This window comes from Diabrotica undecimpunctata, chromosome 8, assembly GCF_040954645.1.
Source record: "Diabrotica undecimpunctata isolate CICGRU chromosome 8, icDiaUnde3, whole genome shotgun sequence".
Classification (NCBI taxonomy): Eukaryota; Metazoa; Arthropoda; class Insecta; order Coleoptera; family Chrysomelidae; genus Diabrotica; species Diabrotica undecimpunctata.
Genome location: NC_092810.1, coordinates 69881239 through 69893458, shown reverse-complemented (window position 1 = coordinate 69893458; position 12220 = coordinate 69881239). Strand labels below are relative to the sequence as shown.

Sequence of the window (12220 nt, the reverse complement as noted above, 5' to 3'; positions counted from 1 at the left end):
AGGTATGGAATAAAATATTTTGTGTCCTTATTTTAAAGAAATATAAAAAACGCTAAGATACTTCAACTTCTAAATTCAATTGTAAGCATAAAAATATACAGGGTGTTACAATAAAATTAAAGTTAATGGACTATGCTAGATTTGCGTGAATCACCCTATATATTTAAATGTATGTTAAAATAGCGCACATTTAAATTTAAGTGTTGATGTGTACCGGCGCTTTTTATTATTTTCTGAAATAAAGACACAAACAATTGTATTTTATAAATGATTTTCTCACTGTATAATTTCAAAATTTCACCCTGTAATATTCATACTTGATAAGGAGCTTTTTAAAATATAAAAATATGCAGGGTGTTTCATTAAAAATAAACCTCATGAACTATGCTAGAGTTCCGTGAATCACCCTGTACATTTAAAATTATGTTTAAAAAGTGCATATTTATATATAAAAATCGACAAACCTCGGCTTTTTTTTATAATTTTTCAAACAAGGACAGTAATAACGTTATTCCATAAGTAGTTTCCACCCTGTATATTCATATTATTTTTGTAAAATATGCATGTTTCTGCATTTATTTGAACTTTATAAAAAGATGCACTTTATAAGCTGTTTGGTTGCTCCTGTCACCCTTTTTTGTTGGAGGACTGTAAAAAGCCAACGGGTGGTTGAGCACTTTCTGTGATGTCCTATCTTTTTTGACGATTGGATCGGCTGTAGGAAATTCACATTAAAAATGACGATTTGAAATTTCTTTATTTAGTTGCGAAAACAACTTGTATCAGCACCCAATAGAAGCGAACGTAAAATTCGTAAAAATGTATTTTTTATCGGCTGGCGTGGCTGGCTCGATGTCTTTCAGCTAACTGGAGTCGCGTCAATGTGATATTTTCGTTCCAAAACTACTCTTTACCGCGTGAAAGAAATAATGAGATAATTTATGACATAATAATGACATAATTTATGACATAATAAATAGTATCTTCCAACGAGGGAAGAGAATATTGAGTGCAGGGAAATTAATATTGATAACGAAGAATGTTTTCTACAAATTAGGATCGAACACTGTTAAAATATATTATTTTTATAAAATATTACTTGTCATTATAAAATAAAAATACGTCTTGTATCTGTTTACATATTATGTTTGTATATAGAAAAGCAAGCACCGTTATACATCAACCGAAATTATTGAAAAAAATATTTAAATGATTTCGATTTTCAGTCTCCACATTTAACGTTGCATTAAACATCCCAGTTAAAACATTTGCAACTTTAGATAGATATGCGAAACCAGTGTTTTTATCAATGACAATTTTTTATATTCAAAGATAAACTCGCATCCTATAAACTGTATAAAAGTTATTTGATTTTTATATAATTCTTTTGGATGTGCAAGTAATTGAGAATAATCGTTACCTAATTCCATAATTCCATTATTACGGCCTTTAGTTAGGCAACATTTTCTGAACAAAACTTTGCAGCTTCCAACAAAGTTCCCAATTTAGGAACAACAGGTTGTGGTGGAAAAGAAAGATTCGACAAATATTCTCTGTAAAACTGCTTCCAAAAATTTTATGAAACAATTTTTTTTTGAAAAAGATAAAAATGAAAACCAAGAACTTAGTGATTTGAATGTTGCTATTATGTGAAAAAGTATAAATACAAAAGTTATATATCTTTTTATTACCTACAGCTTTGCCATATAACTTTTTTCGTTTGAAATTCTAGTTTTGTCGGAAATCGTAATAAACCATTTTTTATTACAAACAACTCATCCCCTTCCACTTCCCGATCGCCCTTAGACCTCTTGTAAATTATTTTTTCTTTAATATTTATTATATTTTCTACCTTTATTTCTTCCTTTCGATATCCTGCCTTTAATCCTGATTAAAGGCATAGACATTTAGAAACAGTTTTCTTATTATAAAAAATAGCTTATTTTCTAGGTTTCAGTTTAATTATCAAACCTCGCTTCCATATGAGGAAGTTTAAAAAAAAGAATTTTCATTATACTGCTTTGTTTTATTTTTTATATTTTTTTATATTTTTAAATTTTATTTTTATTTTATTTTAATTTTAGAAATATCTAAAGTTAATGTTTGATATATTTCCTTTGTTGGCGACTGTGAAAGTGGTATACCACAATTGCAGAAGAAAATAGTTTTCATGTAAACAGATCAGCTAGTCAAAGGATATACAATGCAACCTTGCACAGCATTAGACTAGGTTGGCCTAGATTTCAACCTACTGTTAGTACTGTTACAACTGTGAATTTGTGCGCCTAAGTACCTATCTAATATTTTCCTTACGTTTTTTTATAATAAAAGAATAAATAAAATGATTGCATACAAATCAGATCAGATTTAAGAATCACAAATTGTGTGTTCTATATATAATATACACAAAGATAATATAACAATGATATAGGATGAGAAAAAACATGTGGGCAAGACTCGTATTTGCCAAACCTATGTTCTATGATAATCCCATTGGAATATATTAGTATTAATCGCATCTCAATATCCAAAGCCAAGAAATATATTACAATTTTTATTATCACTAATAATTGTTACATTTTCTAGATAACAATAAATTTTACTATAACCTTTTTCTGCGATTAGAATCTAAAGAATGTTTCTGGGTGAAAACTTATAATTCATCACTTATTCAAAATAGCGCAACACTGTATGGTTTGGAGTACTGTAATATTGGTAAAATTTTAATGAGAAGATAACGTGACCATGTCCTTAAAATGTTTTAATAGTTAATAAAAAATTACCTAGGATAGACTAATCTATGAAAATGACTGACAATTGGAGATCAATTTGTGACATTTCGAGTGGTATATTTCAGAAATACTAGCTGTAACATGGTGATTTAGCAAAACGCGGGAAGGCACTGTTTTTCTGGTATATTTAAATTTTTTAATGCGATAAGAAACTGGAATTCTGGTATTTTAAAATTTTTATTGGACTGCGCGTGCGTGCTAAATTATTAATTATTTTCACGGCAAAAACAAAATGTTCCATATATATGTGACCATTTGTCAGCGTTTTATTCCCTATCGAATGCAGTCATTTGTTTTATAAATTTCTGTCAATGAGATGCCAACTTATTTTTTGTTCTTTAAAATGTGAAAAATTAACCAAAACTGTCCAAATTCTTTAGCCAACTGACGATGTGAGTCCAATCCGTGACCTTTCAGACGGTATAATTATTTTCACTAAATTCGATCAATGAGCTGCCAACCTCCCAGAGCTCGTTTAGACGTATTACAAATCGTGAATAATTCAGATAAAGACTAAAATTTATTTTTAAATTAATGTGTTTTTTCAATAAGTAAAACTTGTGTTATTACGGAAGGTAGAAATAAAAAATGTCAAATTAGAATTAATAAGTTAAGTTTTTATTTTGTTGAATTTAGGAACTAAGAGCTAGGACGTCTGCTTGGTGGAGGTCCAGGTGGTCCAGGACGTTTGCTTGGTGGAGGACCTGGTGGTCTAGGACGTCTGCTTGGTGGAGGACCGGGTGGTCCGGGACGTTTGCTTGGTGGAGGGCCTGGTGGTCTTGGGCGTCTACTTGGTGGAGGTCCGGGTGGTCCTGGACGCTTGCTTGGTGGAGGGCCTGGTGGTCTTGGACGTCTGCTTGGTGGAGGTCCGGGTGGTCCGGGACGTTTGCTTGATGGAGGGCCTGGTGGTCTAGGACGTCTGCTTGGTGGAGGACCGGGTGGTCCGGGACGTTTGCTTGGTGGAGGGCCTGGTGGTCTTGGGCGTCTACTTGGTGGAGGTCCGGGTGGTCCTGGACGCTTGCTTGGTGGAGGGCCTGGTGGTCTTGGACGTCTGCTTGGTGGAGGTCCGGGTGGTCCGGGACGTTTGCTTGGTGGGGGGCCTGGTGGTCTAGGACGTCTGCTTGGTGGAGGTCCGGGTGGTCCGGGACGTTTGCTTGGGGGAGGGCCTGGTGGTCTTGGGCGTCTGCTTGGTGGAGGTCCGGGTGGTCCTGGACGCTTGCTTGGTGGAGGGCCTGGTGGTCTTGGACGTCTGCTTGGTGGAGGTCCGGGTGGTCCGGGACGTTTGCTTGGTGGAGGGCCTGGTGGTCTAGGACGTCTGCTTGGTGGAGGTCCTGGTGGTCCGGGACGTTTACTTGGTGGGGGGCCTGGTGGTCTTGGGCGTCTGCTTGGTGGAGGTCCCGGTGGTCCTGGACGCTTGCTTGGTGGAGGGCCTGGTGGTCTTGGACGTCTACTTGGTGGAGGTCCGGGTGGTCCAGGACGTTTGCTTGGTGGAGGGCCTGGTGGTCTAGGACGTCTGCTTGGTGGAGGTCCGGGTGGTCCGGGCCGTTTGCTAGGTGGTGGTCCTGGTGGCCCGGGTCGTTTGCTTGGTGGTGACTGTGTTGGTCTGGGACGTTTGCTAGGTCGGGACTCTGGTATGTCACTTGGACTTGGAGGCTCCGGTGATCCTGGTGGTTTACTAGAGGATGGTGGTGGTCCTGTTGGTTTTAAGTCTGTCAAGTGTGGAAATAATATTTTAATATCTTCAGAACCAGATAAAATACCGCCACTTAGATCATTGTTGACATCTGAAAAAAATTAGGTTCTACAATAAGTAATAAACTACTTTAATATTATACGAAAATTAATTAAAATAGAAATAATTTCAAACGTTTGTCACTTATACAAGACAATATATGAATAAAATATTTGTAATTATCTTAAAATAATATTAATGATTTCTTACCATTATCGCAACTGACACCAGCCCAAAGGACTAGCGCCACAATCAATATTTTTAACATAGTGTTTGTAGTACGTACAAACTGTATAAAGATTTAACTGGGGAAATCTGTATTTATAGGAAAATTCTTAATTTAGTTATCAGAAAAAGATAAAATGCTGATACAATACTTGTAATTAATTATACACTTAAAGATAATATATCTTATTCGAATTCCACAATCGTTTGAGAAGAAAATAGTGTGAAAAATATATTGGAATTCCAATTTGTGTTGTCCGAAAAATTTGCATCAGTTTTTGTATGTGGATGTGATTTATTTATTTTTTTTATTTTTGATTTTCTTTTTTTTCCTTTTATTACAATTTTCTTGGTTATGAATAATTAAAAAAAAACATATTATTTTGTAACGTTTATGTAGGCCTTTAAGAAAAACCTTATAATATCAAATGAATAACATTATTTCTGTACTTGTTTTAAAAATAATAATGCCCAAATTTAAATGTACAAGGTGATTCACGCATAGAATAGTCCATAAGCTATATTTTAAATAGAACACCCTATATATTTTTTAAAGCTGCTTAACACAATAATCTCAACGAACTGTATCATGTATGGTATATTATAAAAATTATAGTGTGAAATACTGAAATTATAAAGTGCGAAAACAAGGTATGGAATAAAAATTGTTTTGTCCTTATTTTAAAGAAATATAAAAAACGATAAGATACGTCAACTTCTAAATTCAATTGTACGCATAAAAATATACAGGGTGTTACATTAAAATTAAAGTTAATGGACTATGCTAGATTTGCGTGAATCACCCTATATATTTAAATGTATGCTAAAATAGCGCACATTTAAATTTAAGTGTTGATGTGTACCGGCGCTTTTTATTATTTTCTAAAATAAAGACACAAAGAATTGTATTTTATAAATAATTTTATCACTGTATAATTTTAAAATTTCACCTTGTAATATTCATAATTGATGAGGAGCTTTTTAAAATATAAAAATATACAGGTTGTTTCATTAAAAATAAACCTCATGAACTATGCTAGAGTTCCGTGAGTCACCCTGTACATTTAAAATTATGTTTAAAAAGTGCATATTTATATATAAAAATCGACGAACCTCGCCGTTTTTTTATAATTTTTTAAACAAGGACAGTAATAACGTTATTCGATAAGTGGTTTCCACCCTGTATATGCATATTATTTTTGTCAAATATGCATGTTTGTGCATTTATTTGAACTTTATAGAAAGATGCACTTTATAAACTGTTAAAATATATTATTTTTATAAAATATTTCTTGTCATTATAAAATAAAAATGCGTCTTGTATCTGTTTACATATTATGTTTGTATATAGAAAAGCAAGCACCGTTATGCATCAACCGAAAGTATTGAAAAAAATATTTAAATGATTTCGATCTTCAGTCTCCACATTTAACGTTGCATTAAACATCCCAGTTAAAACATTTGCAACTTTAGATAGATATGCGAAACCAGTGTTTTTATCAATGACAATTTTTTATATTTAAAGATAAACTCGCGTCCTATAAACTGTATAAAGGTTATTTGATTTTTATATAATTCTTTTTAATGTGCAAGTAATTGAAAATAATCGTTAACTAATTCCATTATTACACATTATTAAACAAAACATTGTGATCAAAGGAGACGATTTCAAAGAAAATGAGAAACTGGAAGATGCCACCAACTTTATAGCAAATCAATTGAATTTGAATGTGAAAATAAAAGATGTGCAGAAAATAAGAACCTCTCAAGGGAATTCACCAGTGGCGATAGTAAAAGTAGATACAATGAAGGATAAAGAATTTATTATGAAGAATAAGAGTAAATTAAGAGGAACGCGGTATTTCATTGAAACCGATCTAACCCAAGCCGAAGCCAAACTACAGAGAGAGCTAAGAGATATGGCGAAAGAAGAAAAAGGAAAAGGTAATGAAACAAAAGTCGGCTATCAGAAAATATGTATAAACGATGAATGGTGGAAATGGAACCATAGTACCGAAAAACTAGAAAAAATGAAAAAAAACTGAGTCTACACAGGCACAGTGGTCAGGAAAATATGGAAACGAATAAAGCGCGGAATAGGATGATGATAGGACAATGGAATGTTAGAGGGACTTTTGAAGTAGGAGCACTAAAGAACTTATCAGATATATATACATATATATATATATATATATATATATATATATATATATATATATATATATATATATATATATATATATATATATATATATATATATATATATATATACCCGGTATTTAGGCGGCACACGCCCTTCCGGTAGGGATCTATGGAGGAGTATCACCGAGCCGCAAGCCCTTATCTCTTGCCGTACTGCTCCACCATAGGCCGATCAGATACCAGCATATTCTAGACTAAGCCGCAGATTCATTTTAGAATTTTAAACTGCTGCGTTAGCCTTTTTGTTTTTCTGTCACCGAGCTGGGGATCGAACTGACATCTCTCGCAGTGAAGCGAAGGAGAAGCCAGCCGCCCAGCCCGCTTGGCTATCCGATCGATCGACTTATCAGATACGTTAGAGAAATATGAGATAGATATTGCAGCTATACAAGAAACTAAACAAAAAGGAAATTTTACCATGGATGTGGGAAACTACGTGTTTTTCAACAGTGGAGACAATGAACGTGTATTTGGGGTGGGATTTTTTATAAAGAAAACATTTGCCAATCTGGTGATAGATTTTGAGGCAGTCACAAGCAGATTATGTAAAATAAGAATAAGAGGAAAATATAGAAAAGTAACCCTTATAAATGTGCATGCACCAACAGAAAATACAGATGAAGACGTTAAAGATAGCTTTTATGAACAATTAGAACATATGTTTTACAAAATACCATCATATGACATAAAAATAATTGTAGGAGATTTGAATGCCAAGATTGGCAGGGAGGATATATACAAACAAATAACAGGGGGAAAAAGTAATCATAGAGACAGTAATCTGAATGGAAAAAGAGTAATAGAATTTGCTTTCGAACATAATATGCGAATTATAAGCACTTATTTTGATCACAAAGAAATTCATAAAGGTACCTGGGTATCACCAGATGGACAAACAGTAAACCAAATAGATCATTTACTAATAGAAGCCAAACATATGAGAGCCATAAAAGATAGCCGAAGTTACAGAGGTGCTGATGCAAATTCGGACCACTTTTTGGTCAAAGTTAAAATGGAGCAAATAATACCCAGAATTAATAACACTAGCTGTAAAAAAATAAAAAGATATAATGGTGCACTACTTCAGGAGGGAGAAGTTAAGAAAAAATTCAGGCAGCAAATTGAAGAGAAACTGAAAAGCCAGACAACAGTAAATGATATAGAAAGCAGATGGGTACAACTAGAAGAAAAAATTCAAGAAGCAGCCGACTCAGTATTAACAGGAAACAGACAATGTAAACAAACGGATTGGTATGATGAGGACTGTAAGAAAGCCATTAATGACCTAAATAAAGCTAGAATAAATAGTATAATAAGAAATAATGAAGAGAGTAAAAAAGCTTATGCCGCAAAAAGACGGGAAGCAAAGAAGATTTGTAGAAGGAAGAAGCGGTCAAGTTTAGAGCAGAAACTAATTCGTATTGAAGAAGATTTTTTACATAAACAAGTCAGGAATTTCTACCAAGAAATAAAACGAGACCAAACCCAATACAAAACCACATCAAGATATTATAAAGATGAAGAGGGGAATCTGTTAGACGGAACAGATGAAAAATTAAGAAGGTGGTCCAATTATTTCGAGAACATATTATGTATGGACGACCAAGATGAAAGAGAACAAACGCAACTACAACATGAAGAAGTAAGGGACCCAGATGTAAATGCAGAAGTACCTACCAAGGAAGAAATTATAGAGATCATAAAAAACTTAAAAAACAACAAAGCACCTGGTGAAAATGGTATCATTGCTGAGTTTCTAAAAGAAGGTGGCGAAATGGTGCAAAAAGAAATCGCTAAGTTAATACGCGAAGTGTGGATCAGAGAAAAAATACCCAATCAGTGGAAAGAAGCAATCTTATGTCCAGTGCATAAAAAAGGAGACGTTACAGAATGTAAAAATTACAGGGGAATAGCTCTACAAGATACAGTGTTTAAGATTCTGGCCATATCAATTAGAAATAAAATTAAAACAAAAGTTGAAAATTGTCTAGGTGAATATCAAGCAGGTTTCAGAGCAAACAGATCGGTAATAGACCAAATTTTTACAATGAAACAAATTTTAGCTAGCTCATATGAATTCAACCTAACATTACACATGCTGTTTATTGATTTTAGACAGGCATATGATACTATAAAAAGAAATAGAGTATTCGAAGCACTGGAATATTTTAAATTTCCACCAAAAATAGTAAGACTGACTAAATGCATACTCAATGATACTAAAAGTAAAGTCATGTTAGAAGGACGGGTTTCGGATAGCTTCATCACTAATAGAGGTCTGCGACAAGGTGACCCGTTATCAACAGATTTTTTCAATTTGATCTTAGAGAAGATTTTACGAGAGTGTAACATCTACACTAGAGGCACAATATATCATCACAGGCATCAATGCGTAGCATATGCAGATGATGTTACCTTAATAACAAGGAGACCTGCAGAATTAAGAGAAATCTTTACTAGAATAGAAAGAATGGCCAGGGAATATGGTTTAGAAATAAACAAAGAAAAAACAAAATATATAGTGATGAGGGGAAACGAAAATCATCAAAGACAGTTCTTTAAGATACAAAGCCCAAGTAAAGAATATAACTTTGAAGTTGTTAGCCAATTCGATTACTTGGGAGTGACACTAACAAATAGGAACGAAGAGAACCAAGAAATCATAAAAAGAATGGCCAAAAGGTAGTAAGAGTGCTGGGAGCCTGACTAAGATACTGAGGTCGAATATAATATCCAGAACAGCAAAAAAACGAATATATACAACAGTTATCCGACCTACAGTACTCTATGCTAGCGAGACCTGGGCACTAAATAAAGATATGGAAGTAAAATTAGATAGATGGGAACGAAAAATTCTTAGAAGGATATACGGAGGTGTAAAAGAGGGGAACATCTGGCGAAGAAGAACGAATGAAGAAATAATGCAAATATATGGGCAACCAAAAATAACAAGACTTACTAAAATTCAAAGATTAAGATGGCTCGGACATATAGCAAGAATGAAGGAAGAAAGAGTTCCCAATGAATTAATAAACACGGAGGCTGGTACAAAAAGAAAAAGAGGCCGCCCCCGAAGAAAATGGCTGGAGTCGGCAAAAGAAGATCTGAAGTCGCTGCGGGTACAAGATTGGAAAAACTTAGCACAAGATAGAAAGAAATGGAAGAAAACCGTTGAAGCCTTGGGCCTTTGAGGCCTGTTGAGCTGAACTATATATTAAACATCCCAGTTAAAATATTTGCAACTTTAGATAGATATGCGAAACCAGTGTTTTTATCAATGACAATTTTTTATATTTAAAGATAAACTCACATCCTATAAACTGTATAAAGGTTATTTGATTTTTATATAATTCTTTTTAATGTGCAAGTAATTGAAAATAATCGTTAACTAATTCCATTATTACGGCCTTCAGTTAGGCAACATTTTCTGAACAAAACATTGCAGCTTCCAACAAAGTTCCCCATTTAGGAACAACAGGTTGTGGTGGAAAAGAAAGATTCGACAAATATTCTCTGTAAAACTGCTTCCAAAAATTTCATGAAACAGTTGTTTTTTTGAAAAAGATAAAAATAAAAACCAAGAACTTAGTGATTTGAATTTTGCTATTATGTGAAAAAGTGTAAATACAAAAGTTATATATTTTTTTATTACCTACAGCTTTGCCATATAACTTTTTTCAGTTGAAATTCTAGTTTTGTCGGAAATCGTGATAAACCATTTTTTATTACAAACATTACATTTTTTCATTACATTTTTTCTTTAATGTTTGTTAATATTTTCTACCTTTATTTCTCCCTTCCATTATTTGTTGGTCTCAAAAATGACCGGCCCTGGTCTGAAAGGTTAGACAGTTTAGATTATGAATATAACCTGATTAAAGGTATAGACATTATCAACAGTTTTCTTATTATAAAAAATAGCTTATTTTCTAGGTTTTAGTTTAATTATCAAACCTCGCTAACATATGAGGAAGTTTAAAAAAAGAATTTTCATTATACTGCTTTGTTTCATTTTTTATATTTTTTTATATTTTTTAATTTTATTTTTATTTTATTTTAATTTTAGAAATATCTAAATAATAATTTAATATCTAATAGTTTTGATGTAAACAGATCAGCTAGTCAAAGGATATACAATGCAACCTTCCACAGCATTAGACTAGGATGGCCTAGATTTCAAGCTACTGTTAGTACTGTTACAACTGTGAATTTGTGCGCCTAACTACCTATCTAATATTTTTCTTACTTTTTTTATAATAAAATAATAAATAAAATGATTGCATACACATCAGATCAGATTTAAGAATCACAAATTGTATGTTCTATATATAATATACACGAAGATAATATAACAATGATATAGAATGATATAGGACGAGAAAGAACATGTGAGCAAAACGCGTATTTACCAAACATATGTTCTATGTTAATTCCATTGGAATATATTAGTATTAATCGCATCCCAATATCCAAAGCAAAGAAATATTTTACAATTTTTATTATCACTAATAATTGTTACATTTTCTAGATACCAATAAATTTTACTATAACCTTTTTCTGTGATTAGAATCTAAAGAATATTTCTGGGTGAAAAATTATAATTCATCACTAAATGTCCTTAAAATGTCCTTAAAATGTTTCAATACTTAATAAAAAATTACTAGGATTGACTAATCTATGAAAATGACTGACAATTGGAGATCAATTTGTGACTTTTCGAGTGGTATATTTCAGAAATACTAGCTCTAACATGGTGATTTAGCAAAACGCGGGAAGGCGCTGTTTTCCTGGTATATTTAAAATTTTTAATGCGATAAGGAACTGTAATTCTGGTATTTTAAAATTTTTATTGGACTGCGCGTGCGTGCTGAAGTTATTAATTATGTTCACGACAAAAACAAAATGTTCAATATACGTGACCATTTGTCCATAGCACACTACCACCTAGCATTGAAACTTCCGTGTTAAGGAATAAAACAATGATTGGCGCATCACCTAGTGATCGGGCGCATAACTATATATACATGGCGCTAAATTCAAAAGTTTAGTAATATTACCTAGGATTGTGAACTCATTTTAAAGTAAAGGAAAATCGATATAATCCTAAAATAACAAGAAAAATCCTTATCCTATACGATAATAAATATTTTTCGTATACTTTTTGGGTTTTCTTGTTATGTTGGGACTATATTTATTTTCCATTACATTAAAATGCCAAAGTGGTTAAAAAAATTACAGAATAAAATATAGAATAAAATCTTCATTTAT

The 12220-nt window shown here is 32.8% G+C and overlaps 2 protein-coding genes across 2 annotated transcripts in view; one reads left to right on the top strand and one right to left on the bottom strand.

Annotated features, from left to right (window-relative positions):
- The window catches only part of LOC140447677 (uncharacterized), a 665708-nt gene that overhangs the window by 451959 nt on the left and 201529 nt on the right, over window positions 1-12220 (top strand). The window lies entirely within an intron of this gene.
- On the bottom strand, window positions 3389-4859 carry LOC140448440 (uncharacterized). Its single transcript, XM_072541520.1, has 2 exons — window positions 4735-4859; window positions 3389-4576 (listed from the first exon to the last, which is right to left on the bottom strand). The coding sequence occupies exons 1-2, from the start codon at window positions 4790-4792 to the stop codon at window positions 3432-3434; spliced, it is 1203 nt and encodes a 400-aa protein (XP_072397621.1). The 5' UTR covers window positions 4793-4859; the 3' UTR covers window positions 3389-3431.